Source organism: Neoarius graeffei, chromosome 24 (genome assembly GCF_027579695.1).
Source record: "Neoarius graeffei isolate fNeoGra1 chromosome 24, fNeoGra1.pri, whole genome shotgun sequence".
NCBI lineage: Eukaryota > Metazoa > Chordata > Actinopteri > Siluriformes > Ariidae > Neoarius > Neoarius graeffei.
Window position 1 is genome coordinate 46842724 of NC_083592.1, and position 23360 is coordinate 46866083.

General features: G+C 43.1%; 1 protein-coding gene across 1 annotated transcript; it reads left to right on the forward strand.

Annotated features, from left to right (window-relative positions):
* The first annotated feature begins 525 nt into the window (after positions 1–525).
* On the forward strand, positions 526–21452 carry dpp7 (dipeptidyl-peptidase 7). The gene is made up of 13 exons (XM_060907389.1): positions 526–668; positions 2471–2609; positions 2714–2853; positions 5714–5877; positions 7624–7759; positions 7899–7980; positions 9871–10037; positions 15438–15498; positions 15601–15719; positions 15887–16043; positions 18371–18435; positions 18562–18632; positions 21027–21452. Exons 1-13 carry the CDS (start codon positions 594–596, stop codon positions 21127–21129), a joined length of 1479 nt encoding a protein of 492 aa, XP_060763372.1. The 5' UTR covers positions 526–593; the 3' UTR covers positions 21130–21452.
* Positions 21453–23360: the final 1908 nt, after the last annotated feature.

Genomic DNA, 23360 nt, shown 5'->3' on the forward strand with positions numbered 1-23360 from the left:
ATCAAGTCAAGTCAGCTTTATTATCAAATATGCTCTACATGCTCGACATACAGTACAGATGAAATATCAGTCCTCTCTGACCCACGGTGCAAACAGGCAATGCAATAAATCAAAATAGAATAATTGAAAAAACAAACAATATAAACAGTATAAACACTCTAGATAAGAACTAGACACAGACTAAACACTCAAACAATATAAACAGTGCAAACACTCTAGATGTAAAGTATGCTTTCTCCATCAACTACTTCTGTCTAAAACAGCAGTTATCGTCGCTGCTGGGGTTAAAAACCGGGTCTATAATCCAAAAGCCGACTGTTGTGCATATCTAAACCTGCATTTCTCCTCCGCTTCCCCACTGAAGCTGTGAAAACCGAAGCAAAACCAACCGGAGCGTCACCGCACGCGCCGCCATTTTGTTGACGTTTTTACGTCCCAGTAGGTGCTGAGTCACGTGACTGAACAACCGCCATTGGTTCAGACCAAGGGGCAAGTCACGTGACACCAAATCACGTGGCAGTAAATCTCATCACATCACATGAGGGCTGCGCTTCTGTACTGAAAGTTAACTCGGCTGTGTTTCTTTTCTCCCCATGGCGGCCCGGTGGATATTCTGCAGGATTATCCTCACTGGTCTGTGTGTGCACCATGTTTTTGCCTTTTCTACGGTAAAGTTTCAACTTCTTTCACTGCCAAAATGTCACACTACTGTACTAATCGAGTGACCCTAGGTAGGGTAAAGTAGGGTAGGGTAAGGTAGGGTAGGGTAAAGTAAGGTAAGGTAGGGTAAAGTGGGGTAAAGTAGGGTAAAGTGGGGTAAAGTAGGGTAGGGTAAAGTAGGGTAGGGTAGGGTAAAGTGGGGTAAAGTAGGGTAGGGTAAAGTAGGGTAAGGTAGGGTAAAGTAGGGTAGGGTAAGGTAGGGTAGAGTAAGGTAGGGTATGGTAAAGTAGGGTAAGGTAAGGTGGGGTAAAGTAGGGTAGGGTAAGGTAGGGTAAAGTAGGGTAGGGTAAGGTAGGGTAAAGTAGGGTAGGTTAGGGTAAGGTAGGGTAGGGTAAAGTGGGGTAGGGTAAGGTAGGGTAGGGCAAAGTAGGGTAGGGTAAACTGGGGTAAGGTAGGGTAAAGTAGGGTAGGTTAGGGTAGGGTAAAGTGGGATAAAGTAGGGTAAGGTAGGGTAAGGTAAAGTAGGGTAGGTTAGGGTAAGGTAGGGTAGGGTAAAGTAAGGTAGGGTAGGGTAAGGTAGGGTAAAGTAGGGTAAGGTAGGGTAGGGTAAGGTAATGTAGGGTAGGGTAAAGTAGGGTAGGGTAAAGTAGGGTAAGGTAGGGTAGGGTAAAGTAGGGTAAGGTAGGGTATGGTAAGGTAGGGTAAAGTAGGGTAAGGTAGGGTAGGGTAAGTTAGGGTATGGTAAACTAGGGTAAGGTAGGGTAAAGTAGGGTAGGGTAGGGTAAAGTAGGGTAGGGTAGGGTAAAGTAGGGTAGGGTAAAGTAGGGTAAAGTGGGATAAAGTAGGGTAAGGTAGGGTAAGGTAAAGTAGGGTAAGGTAGGGTAAGGTAAAGTAGGCTAAGGTAGGGTAAGGTAGGCTAATGTAAGGTAGGGTAAAGTAGGGTAAGGGTTGTTTTACAATCATGGTACGCAAGCTAAAAATCACATTTAACACTTATTATCTTCAATATCAAAAAGCTTGACTAAATAAACTTGGTTGTTTATTGTAGCCCTGTGATAGCTCTATTTACCATACAAAAAAAAATTGGTGATGACGTTATTTTTGGTGAATGTATGGCAATATATGTCATATTTAGCAAAATTACTCGTGTCATTTAGAAAAAGTGCTTTTTTGACCACAGGTAGCTCCAAAAGGGATGCACTTAAATCATTCTTTATACCATAAAACACATATTTGGTTCCATATCATTGGAAACATAGTTAAGTTTTAATGTTGAATGCCAGTAAGTTTTCAGACTATCTTGATCAAATTAGTATGTAATTGTGTCAAAAAAAGTCCTCTCCGAGACAGCTAATTTTTCAATATAAAATAACATATCTGAAATGATTATTTTCCTCCTAAATTGTGGTCAAGATATTGGGACATAAATATTAGAGACAACTAACACAAAGCTTACAGCCTTATATTTAAAAGCACTATGGAAGTAGTGGATTCTGAGTTGTCAAAAAAAAAAAATGTCCTCTCCGAGAATCACTTCATTTGTTTCTCCCATCTTATAGCAGATTACACAAAACTACCATACACACGTCAAAAAATTACCTGAAATCTGTTCTTTAACGTGTCCTTCACTTAAAAACTGGTACAAGAACCAGTTTGAATCAATTTGACTTTGTACCCTGATTGTAAAACAACCCGTAAGGTAGGGTAGGGTAGTGTGCGATTTTGGACGCAGCCTTAGGTTTTCATTTCAGTGGATTTTAAATGAGTGTTGATTGATTTGTTTGTTTTTGGTCCATGTGTCTGTGTTTAGAGATGGAAGCAAAGCAGAGGAAGTCAGAGATCAGGGGCTGAACCTCAGTTTAAGGAGAAGTTCTTCACTCAGATTCTGGACCACTTCAATTACAACAGCTGGGGCAATGGGACATTCTCACAGCGTTACCTGGTCACAGGTGTGTATCCTTTTTCCTCCTTTCTGAAACACTTACACTATATTACATTACAATCCAGACTGTGTAGAGATTTCTTTCTATTCAGAGATTTCTTGTGTCCTTAGATCAGTATTGGAGGAAAGGCCATGGTCCTGTCTTCTTCTACACTGGGAATGAGGGGGACGTGTGGGACTTTGCCCTGAACTCTGGATTTATAGTCGAGCTTGCAGCTGAACAGGAGGCGCTGGTCATATTTGCTGAGCATGTAAGACAGAATCATGTGATCCTATCAGGAAGTGTTGCTTTCTCACATCTTTTGCTTAGCAGCTCTTTATCGCCTCCATTAATGGACAGGACCACCAACGACCATTACTATAGGCATTTAGCCGATGCTCTTATCCAGACTGATGTACAACGAGCACACACACACACCCAGCGCCTGGTGAGCAGGTGGGTGCCTTGCTCAAGGGCACTTCAGCCATGGAGTTTTCGTGCCGGTCCAGGGAATTGAACCAGCAACCATTTGGGCACAAGGCTGCTTCTCTAACCTTTAGGCCATGGATGACCACATCGTTTGGGTAGTGGACCATGTTCAGAAAGCTCACTAATTCCGCTAAACCTCACACTGATGCACTCATCAGGTCCTTTGGTGATCCATATCCATATGGGAGAATGAAATATTATGCTAAGCAGCAGATGGACTATGCTGCACACAGTCACTACGTTTACATGCACATAGAGAGAATCGAATTTCTGCCGTTGCTCGACTGAAATCGAAGTTCAAAATGCCATGTATACACCTTAATTCGGCTGAAATTGAACCGAACTTGATTTCTCGGAATCGAGCTACACGACCTAGTTTATGCGATTTCTGCCGAGCTACTTTGTGCATGTATACCCTATCGAGCTAGTTGTCGAGCTACTTCCAGGAGTGACGAGACCACAAGCGGGAAACACAACAGCCTCGGTCGGCATGACAACAGTAGTAGCGAGCAGCAGAAGAGGTCAGGAGGAACAAACGAAGAAGAGAAAATGGCGATGTAGAGCTCTCTGAAGTGTGGGTGGAGCACAGAGGACGGCAGGACAAAGCTTCTGGTACTAATAGGCTTTTTATTGTCAGACTTTTCAGTTTCAGACCCCGTCCACACGTAGCCGGGTATCTGCTAAATCGAAGATGTTTTTCTACGTTTTGGCCTGTCATCCACATGAAAACACATCAAAAACGAATATTTAAAAAAACTCCGGGCAAAGTGAAGATTTTTGAAAACTCCGTGTATGCCTTTTCGTGTAGACAGAGATAACCGGAGTTTTGCGTTTTAGAACGTCACAATCTGCGCCAAAAAAATGACAACAAATCTGCCCTGACGTCAAACGTGCAACCTTTGTTTACTGCAGAAGCCAGATTAAGCATGGACTTAAGCTAGCCGCACACCACGGCGATCCACGCGGTACCGAACCGACCCATTTCAGAGCCGACTCCCGACAGGGCACGCACATATCCCCCGACTGTTGACGAGTGCAGTCGCGATTGAAGCGACACGTGACAACTTAATAGCTTTGTGATTGGCTATTGGATATAGTTACTGTTAAATCCAACACTTGAAGATGCTACAGGCTGAATTACAAATGACACAACATGGAATATGTAGCGCACTATCTAGGCTGCATGAGCTATTATTTCCAACCTTAAATAGTGCACTTATATAGGGGAGTTAAAGCGATTTGGAATTCAGCCACACAACTTGAGCAGAGTGGCTTTCCAGCCCACTGTGTCTATGGATAAAGCTTCAGTCTATGGAATTACAGTATATACCTGCATTAGCTGCTACCAACACGTATTTCTCGCGCTAGAAATTGTGTTTAATGATGTCACGTGTTATATGCGAAAGATATGATTGGCTATTGCTAGCGACTCTCGCCGATCGGTCTGGCTCCCGATTAGTTTTTCGAATCGGCTGTGAGATGAGTCGGTACCATCGAAAACTAGTCTACGCCTGACTCGCGACTTCAGTTGGCTCGGTACGCTGAAAATTGGCGTAGTGTGCGGCTAGCTAAAGAGTAATGGATCGGAGTAGTGCCTTGAAAGCGTTAATTATTGTGCAGGTGCTATTTACATGTTTAATTTTAGAAGCCCAACTACTGCTCCAAGAGCACAGGCGATGTGATTAGGGGGTAGGATTTGGGGAAATAATGCCATCTACAGGTTTGGAATGCTTATGAATGTGATTGAAAACGCAGATGTTCGGTTATGTGTGGAAGGGATTTTTTTCGAAGACGAGGTGGTGTGGATAAAACATTTTTATAAACGGGGGAGGGGGGAAATGTTCGGTTTTAAAAATACCCGGCTATGTGTGTACATGGCATAACAGCCTACTTTTATTCTTGAGAGAAAAACACACGCGCGCGCGCACTGTGTTCTAGTCCCGGGATGAGCTGTCCCCTCTGCTCTCCCTCTGCCTCCTTAAATAGGGCGCGGTTACTGGGAAGACACACAAACACAGGTTAATTACCGTCAGGTGAAGTGATTCTGCCACTCACCTTCCCTGGCTCCGCCCTCCTGTCACAGGCCGGCGCTTGACCACGCCCCCACTGCCACAGGCAAGCAGAAACGTGCACTTCTGGAGCAATGAGGAGACAGAGTTCATGCTCATTCAGCTTAAGGAGCTGAATATATTAAAATTCATGGACGGGAGAAAAACGCGCAATGGAGAACACGTAACTGATAACTTTGTTTACACTCTTGAATAGCTCTTCTTCATGACGACAACCGGAAGTGTACCAACACGATGGGGCGTGTAGCGCCACCTGTGGCTCGGGTGCACAATGCACCTCACACAATAGCCCGATTTCATTGTGTGCATGTAGGATTGGATTTCTCTGGCACCCTGCTGGGACCTTCAGCTCGATTACCGACAGCAGCTCGATTTGGATGTGCATGTAAACGTAGTCACTGTGTTTTTTGCTGGTAAAATGTCCAGTAAGCGTAGTTACACGGCAGGTCGGGATAAGAAATTGACCTGTTCAGTTAGCTCCTGACTGTACATGAATGCTACACTACTGATTGTGCTTGTGTAGTGTATATATTGCCTTTTAAGTCTGCTTTATATATATCATTTCAATTCCAGAGGTATTACGGAAAATCTCTACCCTTTGGCCAAGATTCCTTCAATATTAAAAACGTCGGGCTCCTGACGGTGGAGCAAGCTTTGGCTGACTACGCAGTCATGATCACGGGGCTAAAAGAGGAACTCGGAGCTCAGAAATGCCCTGTCGTTGTTTTTGGTGGGAGGTAAGACATGTTTGGATCTTCACACAGCTAGAGCTGTTGAGTTCTTTGCAAAAACGTAAGCAGAGAATTTTTTTTTTTTTTAAAGTTAATTTGCAGCCAGGTTTTGACCTTGAAGAAGTAATGGATGTGATCTCAAACCTCATGTTGTCTGTACAAGCTGTGCACAAGTCAGGTGCTTGCTCATGTTATCATTTATGGGGAATCCAGACCAATTTGCAGAAGTATGATATTAATTTAGAGTTGAGTGCAAAACTTTGTGCACCCATGAATAGGGTACAAAACAATCCAAGAATCGGTCTGTATAATTCTTAGGTCTCGGTGTTTCATCTTTGCGCATTACTTTTTTTTCCATGGTGAGGCTGACATATTTTGTACGACGTCCACCAGGTCCATTCTGGCATGCGGATTCTCACCAACACTAACCAGGGCTTTGAACCGGTTCAAGGAACGAAAACGAAAACCGGGAACTTTTTCTATTTCACATGGAACAGAAACGAAACCAGAAACTTTATTATTTTTTATGTTCCGGAACAGAAACGCTTATTAAAAATAATGGTAACCGGTTAATACCGGTTTTTATTTCGTTCCTCAAAGTTTCTGTAGCCTACAAATAGTCATTCTTCTCCTGCGCAAGTTTCTATGACCCGCTGGGGTTCACTTCCTGTGTGATGTTCGCTGATTGAATGGAGAGAGCGGGAAGGTGGACTGCTAGTGAGTAATTGCATTACTGAGTGTCTGAGCAAAGAAGAGCCTGAACGATGCAACCTCCCTATTGGCTGTTTGTAAAAATGTATCAGTTGTTGCCCTTCCCACGGGAATCATCGCGGGCTTGAGAGACGAGACCTGACGAGTTAGTTCGTTGGTAGCAGAACAAAATGTCTGGACACAAATCGGGTTTTCAGAAAAGGAAAGAAAATAAACGGAGGGTCGAAAATACAAAAAAGGAGGCAGAAAATGCAAAACGAGTTTTAAGGTAGGACAAATGGTTACTTTTCTGAGGCAGCCCACCGTGGCTGCCTGCAGGCTTATTGATTATAGCCCATTTAGTTAAAATAGTTGATATAAAATGTTTATAGTTATAGTTATGTGATGGTTGTCCTGATTTAGACTGGTGTTTGTTTTTTTTTTGGGGGGGGGGGGTTGCGCGATGTTGCGCCCAGGTCCAGATTAGGGCAGAACCGGCCCTGGCTACATTTCAGGTGTAGTTTGTTTTATGTATGTATGTACTTGCATAGATGTGTACTTGGTCTTCCAATATGGCGCCTAACAAAATCTCGCGGCGCGGTGACGTCATGCGGTAGCCCTCTATAGGGCCTGACTAGCCTTTGGTAACACACTAAACGAATTCTCTTTCATTTTTGGCACTTTTTCTGTTTGTGTAGATGGGAAGACATACTGAGAATCCAAATCGCCAACATTTGAAATAATAATTGTTTTGAATTATTTCTTGTCTTATTTAATGAAGGTTGTAATAGAATTAGCCTACATTTGGCTTAAGCTGGATGAGACAGAGACATAATTTTATAGCCATTTGTTAAACAGCTGACAGGGAACGTAATTAACCGTTCCGGGAACGAAATTTTTTTTGTTCTAACCGGTTCGGGAACGTCTATTTAATGGTGGAACCCAAAACCGGAAACGTTAAAATTCCGTTTCTGTTCGGAACGAACCAATAGGAAAAAAATTCCGGTTCAAAGCCCTGACACTAACCACTATTCTAATATTCATTTGTTTCCCTCTCCATAGTTATGGTGGCATGTTGAGTGTGTATATGAGAATAAGGTACCCCAATCTTGTAGCTGGGGCTTTGGCGGCCAGTGCTCCGATCTTATCTACAGCAGGACTGGGCGACTCTGGGCAGTTCTTCCGAGATGTTACAGCTGTAAGTTAAACCGTTATGCTCATTGTAAAACATTTATTTATTAACGTGTTGCACAAATGTTTACTTAGTGTTTTACTTCCAGTAAGTATGCTGCTTCCCCCCCCCCCCCCTCTCTCTCTCTCTCTCAAACTACATGCAGGATTTTGAGAATTATAAGCCAGCCTGTAAGGATGCCGTGAAAGCAGCTTTCCAGGAGCTTCAGACTTTGGTACAACAAAAAGGTCATTATTAATCTTTATTATTAAGATCGTGGGGGCAGCCATGGTCTGTAGGTTAGAGAAGCAGTCAGTGTTGTAGTCGAGTCACTAAACCCCGAGTCATTAAAGAAAATTTCGAGTCAAGTCCACTACTGATCTGAGTCAAGTTTGACACAAGCCCCGCCCACTATCAACAGAGCAATGAGCATGGCATGTCACTTCCTTCTCTGGGTGGAGTCTTGCCAAATGACGATTGAAGTTCGAGGTCGTCCCCGTCGTCTCCTCAATAGTTCTTTTGCATATGGTACACATAGCAGCGCTTTTCCCCCCCACCCCATGAGAAGTCTGTATAAGCAAAGCGGACAATCCTAGACGCATTCTCTCCAGGCGTTTTAGCGCCTGAACATGACGTATGAACAGGTGAATGTGCATTCTTTTGCACGGCATTAGTATAAAAAATTAATGTAGTTATAAATATGCCAAATTATTTTGGCACGTTACAAAAAAAAAGAAAAAATCCGAGTCCTTGTCTCCAATTTACGAGTCCGAATGCAGTTAATGCACAAGTCCTCAGTGCTCAAGTCCAAGTCAAGTCATGAATCCTTAAAATTAGAGCACGAGTCGGACTTGAGTACTACAAGCCTGGAAGCAGCCTGGGGCCCAAAGGGTTGCCAGTTCAATTCTTGGGACCAGCAGGAAAAATGTGAGGGGTGTTGAGTGAATGAACAGCACTTTCCCCTTCCTCTGTATGATGACTGAAGTGCCCTTAAGCAACCCACAACTGCTCCCTGGGCACTGTAGCATAGCTGCCCACTGCTCTGGGTATGTGCTCATTGCTCACTTGCATGTGCATGCATTTGTTCACTGCTGCAGATGGGTTACACTACCGTTCAAAAGTTTGGGGTCACCCAGACAATTTTGTGTTTTCCATGAAAAGTCACACTTTTATTTCCCACCATAAGTTGTAAAATGAATAGAAAATATAGTCAAGACATTTTTCTGGCCATTTTGAGCATTTAATCGACCCCACAAATGTGATGCTCCAGAAACTCAATCTGCTCAAAGGAAGCTCAGTTTTATAGCTTCTCTAAAGAGCTCAACTGTTTTCAGCTGTGCTAACATGATTGTACAAGGGTTTTCTAATCATCCATTAGCCTTCTGAGGCAATGAGCAAACACATTGTACCATTAGAACACTGGAGTGAGAGTTGCTGGAAATGGGCCTCTATACACCTATGGAGATATTGCACCAAAAACCAGACATTTGCAGCTAGAATAGTCATTTAGCACATTAGCAATGTATAGAGTGGATTTCTGATTAGTTTAAAGTGATCTTCATTGAAAAGAACAGTGCTTTTCTTTCAAAAATAAGGACATTTCAAAGTGATCCCAAACTTTTGAACGGTAGTGTAAATACAGAGGAGGAATTTTTGTGCGGCAGCACGGTGGTGTAGTGGTTAGCGCTGTCGCCTCACAGCAAGAAGGTCCGGGTTCGGGCCCCGTGGCCAGCGAGGGCCTTTCTGTGTCCGCGTGGGTTTCCTCCGGGTGCTCTGGTTTCCCCCACAGTCCAAAGACATGCAGGTTAGGTTAACTGGTGACTCTAAATTGAGCGTAGGTGTGAATGTGAGTGTGAATGGTTGTCTGTGTCTATGTGTCAGCCCTGTGATGACCTGGCGACTTGTCCATGGTGTACCCCGCCTTTCGCCCGTAGTCAGCTGGGATAGGCTCCAGCTTGCCTGCGACCCTGTAGAACAGGATAAAGCGGCTAGAGATAATGAGATGAGATGAATTTTTGTGCGTGTGTGCACGTGACTAAATAATGGCTTCTTCTGATCTGCAAATGGTCAAGATTTTAGACAAAGAAACACTCGGTTAGTAAAATGCTCCTTCTCTCTCTCTCTCTCTCTCTCTCTAGACTACTCCCGTATCCAGTCAGCCTTCTCACTGTGTCAGACTCCATCCTCCAATAAGGATATCCACCAGCTGAACGGATTCCTACGGAATGCTTTTACTTTACTGGCCATGATGGACTACCCTTACAACACCAGCTTCATGTCCAAAATGCCTGCTTTCCCTGTTAAGGTCCCTAACCATTTCTTTCATATTTTCCTCACATATCCCTCTCCTCAATATCTTAATGCACATCGATGTTCATTCTCATCTCATTATCTCTAGCCACTTTATCCTTCTACAGGGTCGCAGGCAAGCTGGAGCCTATCCCAGCTGACTACGGGCGAAAGGCGGGGTACACCCTGGACAAGTCGCCAGGTCATCACAGGGCTGACACATAGACACAGACAACCATTCACACTCACATTCACACCTACGGTCAATTTAGAGTCACCAGTTAACCTAACCTGCATGTCTTTGGACTGTGGGGGAAACCGGAGCACCCGGAGGAAACCCACGCGGACACGGGGAGAACATGCAAACTCCGCACAGAAAGGCCCTCGCCGGCCACGGGGCTCGAACCCGGACCTTGCTGTGAGGCGACAGCGCTAACCACTACACCACCGTGCCGCCCACATGCAAATATTTTGTTTAATCTTGTGTGGAACATTCCATTGTCCTGTGTTATCTTAAGAACAGGCTGTACATCAGAACATTCTGTTTATTATTGATGATAAATGGCCTTTGATACCTGTCAGTCAGAACATTCTGCTTATATGAAATGAAATGTGTAAGAACATTCTATTACTGATGTCCCCACTCAGGGCCAAGGTTTCACTCACACATACAGAAGGTTCTGAAATATCAGTTAAGTGACCGTAGCAATATGATCACTACAGCCTCTCTCTCCAGCATGCATTCTTTTCTCAGTCAACGTTGAGCAGAACTGCTGATAAGTGCTCACAGACTGACCCAGTTACAGATATCAACAATACACACACGTGCGCGCACGGGGAGAACATGCAAACACACGGGGAGAACATGCAAACTCCACACAGAAAGGCCCTCGCCGGCCCCGGGGCTCGAACCCGGACCTTCTTGCTGTGAGGTGACAGCGCTAACCACTACACCACCGTGCCGCCCACATTGATGTTTTTTCACATAAACTCAAGATAACTACACAAAGAAACCTAGACATAAAATACACACATTTATTTATTTGGAGTTTTTAATTAATTGTTCGCAGCTTTGTATCTGAAGTCAAGTTTATAATGTGCCATGTAAGGAATGATGACATGCTGTTAGAAGACAGGAGTCATCAGGAGATGACCTGATCGCTCGTCTCCCTCCCCCATGAAACCCCACTCCAAATTTTCCTACGTTGAATTGGTTGCCATGGAAATATGGAAAAAAATTTTTTAAAAATCACAAAATGTTAAAAGGCATTAGTTCTCTAGTCACTTAACATAACTGTCAGGTTTCATGAAAAAAAATTCCTAATGGTTTTTATCCCCCGCTGGCTGAAAGGCCCGAAGGGGGATCATGTCGTAGCGATGTCCGTCTGTCCCGGGAAGGGTGCTCATGTTCTGAAATCAATTTTTGGAGGAATTTCACAAAACTTGGCAGGATTCTTTGTTATATGTCGGTAATGCGCATATTGTAATTTCGTTAAATTGGGTCACATTTTACCAGAGTTACAGCCCTCGATTAACAAAATTATACTTTGACAATTTCATGAGTGTGTTTTCCTTCTGAAATCAACTCCTCTCACAATTTTTGGATGAATTTCACCAAACTTGGTAAAAGGCCTTATGTCAGTAGTACGCATATTGTAATTTTGTTCAATTCGGTCGCATTTTACCAGAGTTGTGGCGCTTGATTAACAACCTTGCACTTTGACAGTTTCATGAAGGTGTGTTTTCCTTCTGAAATCAACTCCTCTCACAATTTTTGGACGAATTTCTTGAAGCTTGGCAGAAGGCCTTGTTATATGACGGTAATACGCAGATTGCAATTTTAATTTTGTTTGTGAAAATTTTCCCAGAGTTTTGACCCTTGATTAAATAACTTGTACTTTGACAATTTCATGAGGGTGTACATTCTTCTGAAATCAACTCCTTTCACAATTTATGGAGGAATTTCACCAAACTTGTCAAAAAGCTTTGTTATATGACAGTTATAAACATACTGAAATTTTGTTTAATTTGGGCAAATTTTGCCAGAGTTATGCCCTTGATCATTAACAAATTTGTACTTTGGCAGTTTCATCAAGGTCTGCTTGCTTTCTGAAATCAACTTCCCGAAGAGGGATTATATTGTGGCGATGTCTGTCTGTCCTGGGAAGGGTACTCACCTTCTGAAATCAACTCCTCTAACAATTTTTGGAGGAATTTCATGAAACTTGGCAGGATTCTTTGTTATATGTTGGTAATACACACGTTGCAATTTTGTTTAATTCAGTCGCATTTTACCGGAGTTATGGCCTAGTTGTCAGCAGGGGATAATGTGCTCTCGGAGCACTCTTGTTGAGTTATGCTCCAGCAACTAAAATGTTTACAGACAGACAGAGCGGTGCGCTACAGTATATCCCCCTATGTTATATGCCGGGGAGGATTTAAAAAAAAAAAATCAGTGGCGGCACGGTGGTGTAGTGGTTAGCGCTGTCGCCTCACAGCAAGAAGGTCCTGGGTTCGAGCCCCGTGGCCGCCGAGGGCCTTTCTGTGCGGAGTTTGCATGTTCTCCCTGTGTCCGCGTGGGTTTCCTCCGGGTGCTCCGGTTTCCCCCACAGTCCAAAGACATGCAGGTTAGGTTAACTGGTGACTCTAAATTGACCGTAGGTGTGTGTGTGAGTGTGAATGGTTGTCTGTGTCTATCAAGCGTGCAAATGGCGCGTTTTTCGGCGCATTCCGCTTTTTCCCCGGCATTTTGGGCGACTTGTGTAATTCGTGCAGATCCGAAGAGTTGTTTTTTTTGGGGGGGTTGCTCTCCGGTAATCCACTCTGGTAGTAATGATAGACCCGAGTACTGTGCAGACCATACAACATTTGGTTCCCCCTGGTGGATATATGGAACCATTGACAGCAGAGATAGTAAGATTGACAGTGTAGCTGCTGGCTGCTATTATAATATTCAACAGCGTTCCGTTACAAACTGCTAGCTGCTACACTGTCAGTGGATGGAACCGATGGCTGGGCAATCTGGTTGCTAAGGAACGTGACTCCCGGGCTTTTCCTCAGATAGGTGTGTTCATTTATCAACTTGCTGAATTTCATCTACTAGTGTGTATTTCTTTGGAGCCTCGGTGACTGGGAGTAAACGATCAGCGTTGAAGTGGAAGTCATTTACTCGTCTACAATCAAAGCATAAGTGTTAAAATAATTGTGCATATATAATAACTTTGTCTCTCGTACCCTAGCCTCCTTCATCTAACCATATTAGCCATGACCTATCCTTGGGGTAAAAAAACGCCTGAAAAACGTAATGTTATTTGAGGAGTTGCATGATGACTGTATATGTTCTCAACGTAGTGTCTACATGGGTTAATGACTATTGATTTTTGTTCCTAGATAATATTTAAGTGCCGTAGTACCGTTCTATACATGCAAGAATTGGTCTTATTAAAGCTTGTGGCTGTCTGGCTTAGTTAAAATGCTAACCGTTAGCACCCGACTAGCTGCTATTTTAGAACATCGAGTGATCAAATGCAGCGGCCTCAAAAGTATCCGGTCACCGGCGGCAAATCGCCGTCTGTGGCTTGTTATGGCGCCGGCTATTGTCAGTCGAGTCACAAAATTTAATATTAAATATTTCTGACGGCAAAAAAAGTTGTGAACGTAAATTACATCCACTATGTCATGTATGTCCGTTGCCGCGTCAACTTTGTTTACATCCTCGACATGAGTGCAGCCATTACTGCCGCCTGTATTGCCAGATTGGACGGTTTCCCGCCCAATTGGGCGGTTTTAAGTGCATTTTGGCGGGTTTTGAACATATTTTGGGCTGTAAAACGTCAGCAGTATCTGGCAACATATTCTTTTACTTAATACAAGAAATTAATGGATGCCAACGTTTTTGCCAAAATGGTATTTTATTTTCCATTGTTTAGGCAGCTTCAGCATCATACTGTGAGATTCTGTTCAAATTGTTTTTTTCTTCTATGAAGCCTGAGCCATTTATTTTATTAGTTTATAATTATTGTTTAATTTAGTCTTCAGGAGAGACTGCCTGCACACAGTACTAGTATTAATAGTTTTTTTTCTTACATGAAAGCTGAGGCATTTATATTATATTTTAAGGTAACTTCATGTTGTGCTGTGAGGTTCTCTGCACTTTAACTTTTGAACCAACAGGTGCATTTGGATAAGTAAAGCCTATTTTTCTGCATTTTTGTAGTCCTGGTAATCTTGTATATTGGTAAAGTTGTTTATAGGACCATTTCTCAGTGTCTTTGTTTTTTTAATCAATAGTTTTTCAGTAATAACTTAATATTTAACATATCACTCAATTTTAAACAACCCCCCCATGGGCTGCCCCCATAGTCTCCAAAATTTCTGTGGGAAACACTGACGTGCGTAACAACGCTAATCAAGCTTAAGTTAGACGACCCGCCTCAAATACCCGTCCTGGGTAAATGTTATCCCAATTTTAGATGACCTGTTCCAAACCATCCCGCCCCATGAAAAATTCGTACTTGCATATCTCTCTCTCTCTCTAATATATATATATATATATATATATATATATATATATATATATATATATATATCTCCCTGCACGCTTTGCGTGCATTATGTCTGCCACTGGCAGACATTTTACCATTTTGCACCCTGCTGTAAATTATTTGTACCCTGCTATTCTCCCAAACTTTGAAGCCCCTGCAAATGGTAATGTGTAACCCATATGTGTGTTATGAGTTCGTGGTGCATCCATCCATCCGTGGTAGCCACTACATTACAGTCACTTAGGCTGTCTAAATTAAGCAAAAACATTGGCGAATTTCGCCTCCTTTCAAAGTCAATGAGAGCGAAGCGAAATTCGTTTGTGTCGGGATGGACTGTAATGAAATCTGACTGATATTTTGTGTGTGTGTGGTGGGGGGGGGGGTCCACGTCGCCGCGCTACCTCACTCTTTTTTGACCATGGTTGTGTTTGCATCCCTGGCCTATGTGTCAGCCCTGTGATGACCTGGCGACTTGTCCAGGGTGTACCCCGCCTTTCGCCCGTAGTCAGCTGGGATAGGCTCCAGCTTGCCTGCAGAACAGGATAAAGCGGCTAGAGATAATGAGATGAGAAAAAAAATCAGTGATCGTACGGTGTGTGCACTGGTATAATGGTTAAATCGTATCGTGTGGAAGCTTAAGGTTTTACACGCTCACTTTTATAAATGTGAAGCCGGTAGAACGTTCCTAAGTGGTAATCCGTGACCTTGATAAAGACAGGAAGCTTTTAATTACTATAATTCGTGAACATGTTCTCCAGACCGGCACTACTTTTATAATCCAGATGGGATTCGAATGTACGTAGCGATTCAGTTACTCTGCAGTCAGGATGACTGATTTGGACATGAATTAGCAGTTTGTTTGTGTGCTGTAGGTGGCGTGTGAGGTGATGCTGAATGGAACAGAAGTGCTGTCTGCGCTTAGAGACGCTGTCGGTGAGGAAGCTGCCTGTTAGGATTCCCCTAACCAGCTGTGAGGATTAGAGAGGTTGCGTTTAGATGTGTGATTAACCCGATGCCTCTGCGCCTCCTCTGCAGGCATTGTGTATAACTCTACAGGGGAGCTGACGTGCTTTGACCTTTACTCGCTCTATGTGGAGTGTGCAGATCCGACAGGCTGTGGCCTCGGCTTCAACAGCTACGCATGGGACTATCAGGTGCTTAACTTTTTAATATAGGCTTGTTTGCTAAAGAGAAGGTTTGGCTGTACAAATTGATTGATTTTGTTTATTTTTGCCCCAGTCCCTTTAACACATCTCATTTATTCCAGTTTGGTGTAAGAAAGAGGAACTGTGCTATCAACCATGTTGTTTATGTTGATCAGGCGTGCACGGAGATCGAGATGTGCTTCGAGAGCAACAATGTGACGGACATGTTTCCCCCCATGCCCTTTACACAGAGCATGAGAAAGGAGTACTGCACCAAGCAGTGGGCGGTGCTGCCACGGCCAGGCTGGCTCAAAACCCAGTACTGGGGTGATGGTGAGCGTCAAACACACGTGTTTAAATCTATATCATCACACAATAATAATAAGTTAGATTTATATAGCGCCTTTCAAAAAACCCAAGGACGCTTTACAATTATAGACAAGGAAGAAAAAAAAAGAAAAGAAAAATAATAATAATTAAAATAAAAAATAAAAAAAGTCGACCAAGTAGGGGTCAGGATGTAATTCCCGTGGTGTAGCAACCACAGTCCCACCAAAAGGCGCATGAAAACAAGTCCCACATCTCCAGCACCGCTGCCGTGACGCCGCCAGCAACATCGCTCGAACACCACGCCGTGGATCCACACAGCGAGCAGAGAAGCTCCGCCACGCAGAGCGCTGGTGTGTCCCAAACTGCCTGCACAGCCGCCACGACGCCACCGAGCAACATCGCTCGGAACATCACGCTGAGCGTTAAAGCGCAGAGCGCTGGACAGCCAGGAAGTTAAATGAGCAATGAACTCACTGCAGTCCACAGCTGGGAGCGCAGGCATCACCCACGGCGAACCAAGGCCTGGAGGGAACCGACGCCCAAAACTGGGTCCGGAGCTACACCACAACCGGCGGACAAAACACTCAAACAAACATCAAACTACACAAACACACACAAAAATAAATAAATAAATAAAATGAAAATAGAAAAAGAAAGAAAAATAAAAAAAGCAGCTCTGGTGAGAAGCGGCAGCCAAAATGCGCACGACGTACTCTCAACCGGAAACGGAAACGGGAAAAAAAAAAAAGGGGGGGGAAATGTACTAAACTGTAGCTTTTCATTATGGCTTGGGTTGTACCATCAAGGGTACGCCTTTTGTACTTTTTTTTTTTTCGCGCTCACCAGCCATAGTGGGATGTTATCACCATCATGCAGCGTCCATCCATCCTCCATACACTGCAAAAAATGGCCTTTCAAAAATAAGAAATAAAAGATTAAAACAAAGCATATTTGCTTGAATCAGGTGAAAAAAATCTGCCAATGGAACTATGGTAGTCAAATTTGACTTGGTAAGATTTCTTAAAGTAAGATGAAAAATCTAACCTGTTTTTAGATGAAATAATTCCAAACTAAGATTGGGGAACTTATTATGCGAGATCTGATTAACTCAAAATAATCAAAATAGTTCTTATAACAAGATCGTACTTCTTACATTTAGCCATTCAAGTCATTTTTATTTATTTCATTTTAAGGGTATTTCACTTAAATTCATGACAAAGTCTTAGCAGTAAAAACTGAATTGAAGATAAATATACTAATATTAGGATTGTTAAATTCTACAACTAAGCATTGCTAGCTTAAAAGATTCTCCTTTTGTGACCTGTAATTAGTAAAATACTCTAGATATGAGACCAGAGACTATCTTGAATCAAGTTGACGACATGTGTAGCATTGCAACAAGTTTATTTTTTTTCCCATTTCAACATTCAAACATTAAAACATGTCTTAAGATTCCACTTCCCCAGGACCTCAGGCGCCAAAAAAAAAAAAAAAGTCTACGCATTTTGACTTACAGTGCTTACACAACGCCAAAGCAACAGTGCATTTTGGGGGCACTGACTATTCATGTGTACGAGGGGTTTACAAGATCAGGCACAAAAAAAAAAAAACCCACTGAACTTAACTCGCAGCATTCCAAAAAGACCTCACTAAAACGCCCTCCACTCACTCATAGCCTTTTTGACGGCACTTGTCTGGTCTAGAGTCTGTACAGCATCTAGAAGGAGCTCACTCTGAATGACTGAGAAACCAGTCGCAGTAAACTTAGGATCTGTAAGGTGGAGTTGAATTGTAATGAAAGATTCAAAGATTTCAGTAAAGTTCATTTATTCCCAAAACAAGCATACTTTGTTTTGTTTTGTTTTCTTGAAACAAGATGAACCGCATTTGACAAATGTCCAAAATGTACTTATTTGTTTTATTTTCAAAGCTGCTCCAAATAAGACTTTTTCAAGACATTTTGTCTCTACAAGATTTTCAAGATGGACTGTCTAAAAACTAGCCTTTCTAGCTAAATGAGGTTTTGCTTGTTGGGCAATTATGTCTTATAATAAGGGTGGCTAGATGTTTTGACTTGAAAATAGACAAATAAACTTCCTAAGATTTTTATTTTTTGCAGTGTAATTTCTACTCCTCCCTGAATTTTCAGTAGTTTTTGATTCTGATTTTTTTTTTTTTTGAAGATCTAATTGTTCTCATGAAGAACAACCTGGTTAATTATAAACGAATCCGGTTAGTTCTCACGGTACGGCCGTGTGAGCTACCGCGTCGCCGACGCTCTGGTTGAACCATTTATCACAATATTGATCTCTTTTTTTTTTTTTTTCCAGCTCTTTTAACATCCAGCAATATCATCTTCTCTAACGGTGATCTGGACCCGTGGGCTAACGGAGGGGTAAGATCCAAGACCACTCTCTCTCTCTCTCTCTCTCTCTCTCTCTCTCTCAAATCCTTTTTCCAATGTGTAATTACTGATTCATTACACTCCGTCATGTTCAACTGAGGTCATGATCTCTTCCAGATCAGAAAGTCACTTAGTGAGTCTTTAATTGCAATCAGCATCGCAGATGGGGCACATCATCTGGACTTAAGGTGAAATTTTAAAAGGAATCTCTACTTTAGTCGTTTGATGTGACTTGAGTAATAAGTGTTTTGTAACTGATCTACATTAAATCGTGTCTGCTTTTACATGGGAATACATAGTTTTCACTGACGTCACGGCGTTCCGGGGAACGCCCTCCAGCCGCCATCTTGTGGGTCAAACAAAACGGACCATCGCCACTACCGGCTACGTTATCTTGGATGAATTTATGAAGTTATTTAGTCAGTTTTCTAAAATAAAGATCAACATTGGCAAAATCAAGCAAACAGAAGTATATAGATACATTAGACGACATCTCACAACAACGGTATGCAGCCAAACTGGCCTTGATTGGGGGAATTGACCCTATGAAGTGGACAAAGATGCATTTTCAAGTGACTATGCAGGGCTGCCAAAGCCTGCTCCAAAGCCTGAAACTGACTTCATCAAACTTTAAAGGCTGTCTGATATATACAACTTTATATATTCTAGCATTAAATAGACTGTTGAATGTTATGCAACCGTAATAAGTTGATTATTAGATCCAGAGAGGATTGTTGGTATGAGCGAGGAGTTAAAGAAGCCATTTTTGTCAACCTGGAACGGCCATCACTGAACAGAGGTGGGGGTCTAAGGTGGGGTTTACATTAGACCGTATCAGCGGATCATCAGATTAACGTTTTTAAAACGATTCGTGTGCACACAGCAACACCAATACACGATTCGCGTGCACACAGCAACACCAATACACGGATACGCTCGGCTCCGCAGGCATCCTGCGCTCCAAATCACTCCGCCCTGAACAGCGAGTGCCCTCTGGAGGGTGCGCACTCCGGCAGAGCGCGCGAGTGAAGCGCACGAGCAGTGATTCGGGACTGAGCCGCTGTGTGTGTGATCCCAGTGCATATCACTTACCGCTTGCAAGTGGAAGGATGGCAAGCATAAAGACCATCATAACTACACAATGGGCAGTATTTGCATCAGTATTTGCAGTATTTTCATACTTTTATACTCTTTAATGAAAGGTGATACAAGGCAGAAGTCCGCGCCGTTTTTCAGCAGTCGCGTCACATGACCAATGCCAGCGAATCAGGAAGGTGGATGTCACAGTGACGTTGTCCAATGACGACGCCAGCTAGAGCTCAGCACAGCGTATCCGCGTATTCTCAATGTTTACACAGCACCGGAGCTGACACGATTTGGATTGAATACATGGACCCTGGCGGATTCCCGTTTCCAGGCGTTTTAATGTAAACGGACAGTGCATCCGCGAAGAAAACGAGACAGATACGGTCTAATGTAAACTTGGCCATAGACATCATTTGTCAACCATCTACAAGGCGGTCTTGGACACTCTTCCCAGACGGCTGGGTGTACACCAGGACCCAGCTGTTTTCGGTGACTCACAGGAGGACAGAGAGAGTCAGATTGCCATTGATCACCCTAACGGGCAATCCTTTGATCACCCTAATGACTCGCCGTTCACACCCAGCCTCCAGTGACCCACACCAACATGATGCCTCAATGACACCTTAGATGAGCTGGTCATCAGAATTCTGATTCTGATCCAGGAGAGGATAAATATCTGATACTCCCTATTAGTCAGACAGAACTGAGGAAGCCTTTTGGACGAGAGGTGAAACGTTTTCAAGAATCTTCAAGCAAGTCCAGTTGCCCATTTCTACCACCCACAGTTTACTATGACCTGGATGATTGAGAATCTTCACAGACAAGCTGATTAAACACAAATCAAATCATACAGAATAAACCTAAAATGTTTTTCAAAAATGACCCTTGCGTGAGTGAAGTGACAAGTGTCAAATAGAAACGTGACAAACGAGCGATATTAAGTGTACATTACAATGTAAACGTACACTCAGCAGTTCCAGTTAGGCATCCTCCAGAGATTGTTTACACGATGTTTTGGTTTCCAAAAACAAACTTAAACACAATTGATTGTTTATTTAAACAACTTACCACTTATAAAATGATCGGAGCAGACTTTGCTGTGTTTGGAAGGCTGATAATCCTTGCGGTTGATTCTCGCAAGCCATAGATTTCTCCTTTGTATGCTGAGTTTCTTTGTTTGCTCGCCTTCGTGCTCCCGTACAGTGGGAATTCCATAAAAGCTCCGCTTGACATCATCATCTGACCTATTACGACAGCCGTGAATACAACAGGTGTGCACCATTGCTAGCTTTAAATAGCCTGCTTGGGTTCTTTTGAAGACTTTGTACTCGCGCATTACAATGTGTGCTCAGTCACCCGTACGGTAAGCTGGACCCCCAAGATGGCCGCCAGTAGGGAATCCCCGACTCTGTGACATCATGTGAAAACTATGTATAGTTTTAACAGCACTCACCTGTAGTGATGGTATCACATGACCGTCGTGTGTTGCTTGGCAGGGCTTCGACAGAATACGATCCTCCGTCAGTGGTAAAGGCACGGCAGCAGGAAGCCACCATCATCGCTCAGTGGGTGAAAGCTGCAAGAGAAAGGATGTTCTGAAAATCTTTTTAAAGCTCCATATACACTCACCGGCCACTTTAATAGGAACTTGTTCTTGATTCTGAGATTCCTGTTCTTGGCTGCAGGAGTGGAACGTAATATGGTCTTCTGTTGGATGCGGAGATGCTTTTCCGCTCGCCACAGTTGTAAAGAGTTGCTATATCCTCCTTGGCAGCTTGAACCAATCTGTGCCGAGTTTCCCAAAAGCAGCGTAGCACAAAGATCATTAAATGGTAGAGCGACCAGCACAATGAACACTCACTTTCCTAGTCGAGATGCTCTTAGCATTAAAGGAACAGTCCACCGTACTTCCAGAATGAAATATGCTCTTATCTGAATTGAGACGAGCTGCTCCGTACCTATCCGAGCTTTGCGCGACCTCCCAGTCAGTCAGACGCAGTCAGACGCGCTGTCACTCCTGTTAGCAATGTAGCTAGGCTCAGCATGGCCAATGGTATTTTTTGGGGCTGTAGTTAGATGCGACCAAACTCTTCTGCGTTTTTCCTGTTTACATAGGTTTATATGACCAGTGATATGAAACAAGTTCAGTTACACAAATTGAAACGTAGCGATTTTCTATGCTATGGAAAGTCCGCACTATAATGACAGGCGTACTAACACCTTCTGCGCGCTTCGGCAGCGCATTGATACGGAGCTCAGATATCAATGCGCTGTCGAAGCGCGCAGAAGGTGTTAGTACGCCTGTCATTATAGTGCGGACTTTCCATAGCATAGAAAATCGCTACGTTTCAATTTGTGTAACTGAACTTGTTTCATATCACTGGTCATATAAACCTATGTAAACAGGAAAAACGCGGAAGAGTTTGGTCGCATCTAACTACAGCCCCAAAAAATACCATTGGCCATGCTGAGCCTAGCTACATTGCTAACAGGAGTGACAGCGCAACTGACTGGGAGGTCGCGCAAAGCTCGGACAGGTACGGAGCAGCTCGTCTCAATTCAGATAAGAGCATATTTCATTATGGAAGTACGGTGGACTGTTCCTTTAAGAGGCTTTTGGGAAACCCACCACTGGCCATTTTCCTCTGACCTCTCATCAGCAAGATGTTTCCACCCATAGAGCTGTCGCTCCGTTCTGTGTAAACTCTACAGACTGTTGTGTGCGAAACCCCCAGGAGATCAACAGTTTCAGAAATACTCAAACCAGTCCACCTGGCTCGAACCGACACCCATGCCACAATGAAAGTCACACTTTGAAATCACAAGGTTTCCCATTCTGATGTTTGAAGTGAACATTAACTGAAGCTCTTGATTTGTATCTGCGTGATTTGATGCATTGTGCTGCTGGCAAGGGACTGGCGGATTAGAGAACTGCAGAAAACAGCAGGTGGATGGATGTTCCTAATAAAGTGGCCAGTAAGTGTATATCGTAATGGAATAATTTCAGTGATACCTTACAGGAAATATGGAGATTTGCAGTGCAATAAGTCAGACTCATGTCTTCCCTTCAAGAATCTAACACTACGTTCAGACTGCAACCTGAAACGACCCATATCCGATTTGTTGTGAAATGCGATTTTTTTGTTAGGCCGTTCACATTACCAATTATATGAGACTTGTATGCGATCTCTAATATGAACAGAAAACGACCCAAAAGTGTCCCGCATGCGCAAATTGACACGTAATATAAGCACATCTACGTAATATGTAAACAAAAAAAAAGCGCACTCTTCAAGTTTGCAAGTAAAGCATGGAGATGAGGCGAGACCTGGCGATGTGGGATTTGTGGCGGCGGCGGCGGAACTCACACAATAATCTGATTAATGTGGGCAGCAGACTAATGAGACCGAAGGTGTCAAATTACTAGAAAATTTCCAGAACAATCTTGTAATACAGGATGGTTTAAGTTATAAATCAGTTATAGAAACTGTTTTATTTAATCAGGCTAACAGATCAACATCCAGGTCCCTACCAAACCCACCATTAGCTTGATCAATTCTATAAAAGTCTATTTAAATTCTGAAAACTGTACAAATGTTTTCCACCAAAGAGGCGGGATTAGCCAACGCAGAATAGTGACGTTTGTCTCTTGTTGATGACGTGTAGGTTGCATGTGAAAATATCGGATATGCATCAGAATTAGGACCACATATCCAAGCGGCCTGGGTCGCATGTGAAAAAAATTGGATCTGTGTCGTTCAGATTGTCAGTAACAAATCAGATACAGGTCGCATATGGGCAAAAAAAATTGGATATGGGTCATTTCAGGG

Coding starts and splice junctions, on each gene's coding strand:
- dpp7 (XM_060907389.1), top strand. CDS start 594: ATGGCGGCCCGGTGGATATTCTGCAGGATTATCCTCACTGGTCTGTGT. Junction 7,760..7,898: donor TCTTCCGAGATGTTACAGCT/GTAAGTTAAACC, acceptor AACTACATGCAG/GATTTTGAGAATTATAAGCC. Junction 7,981..9,870: donor GACTTTGGTACAACAAAAAG/GTCATTATTAAT, acceptor CTCTCTCTCTAG/ACTACTCCCGTATCCAGTCA.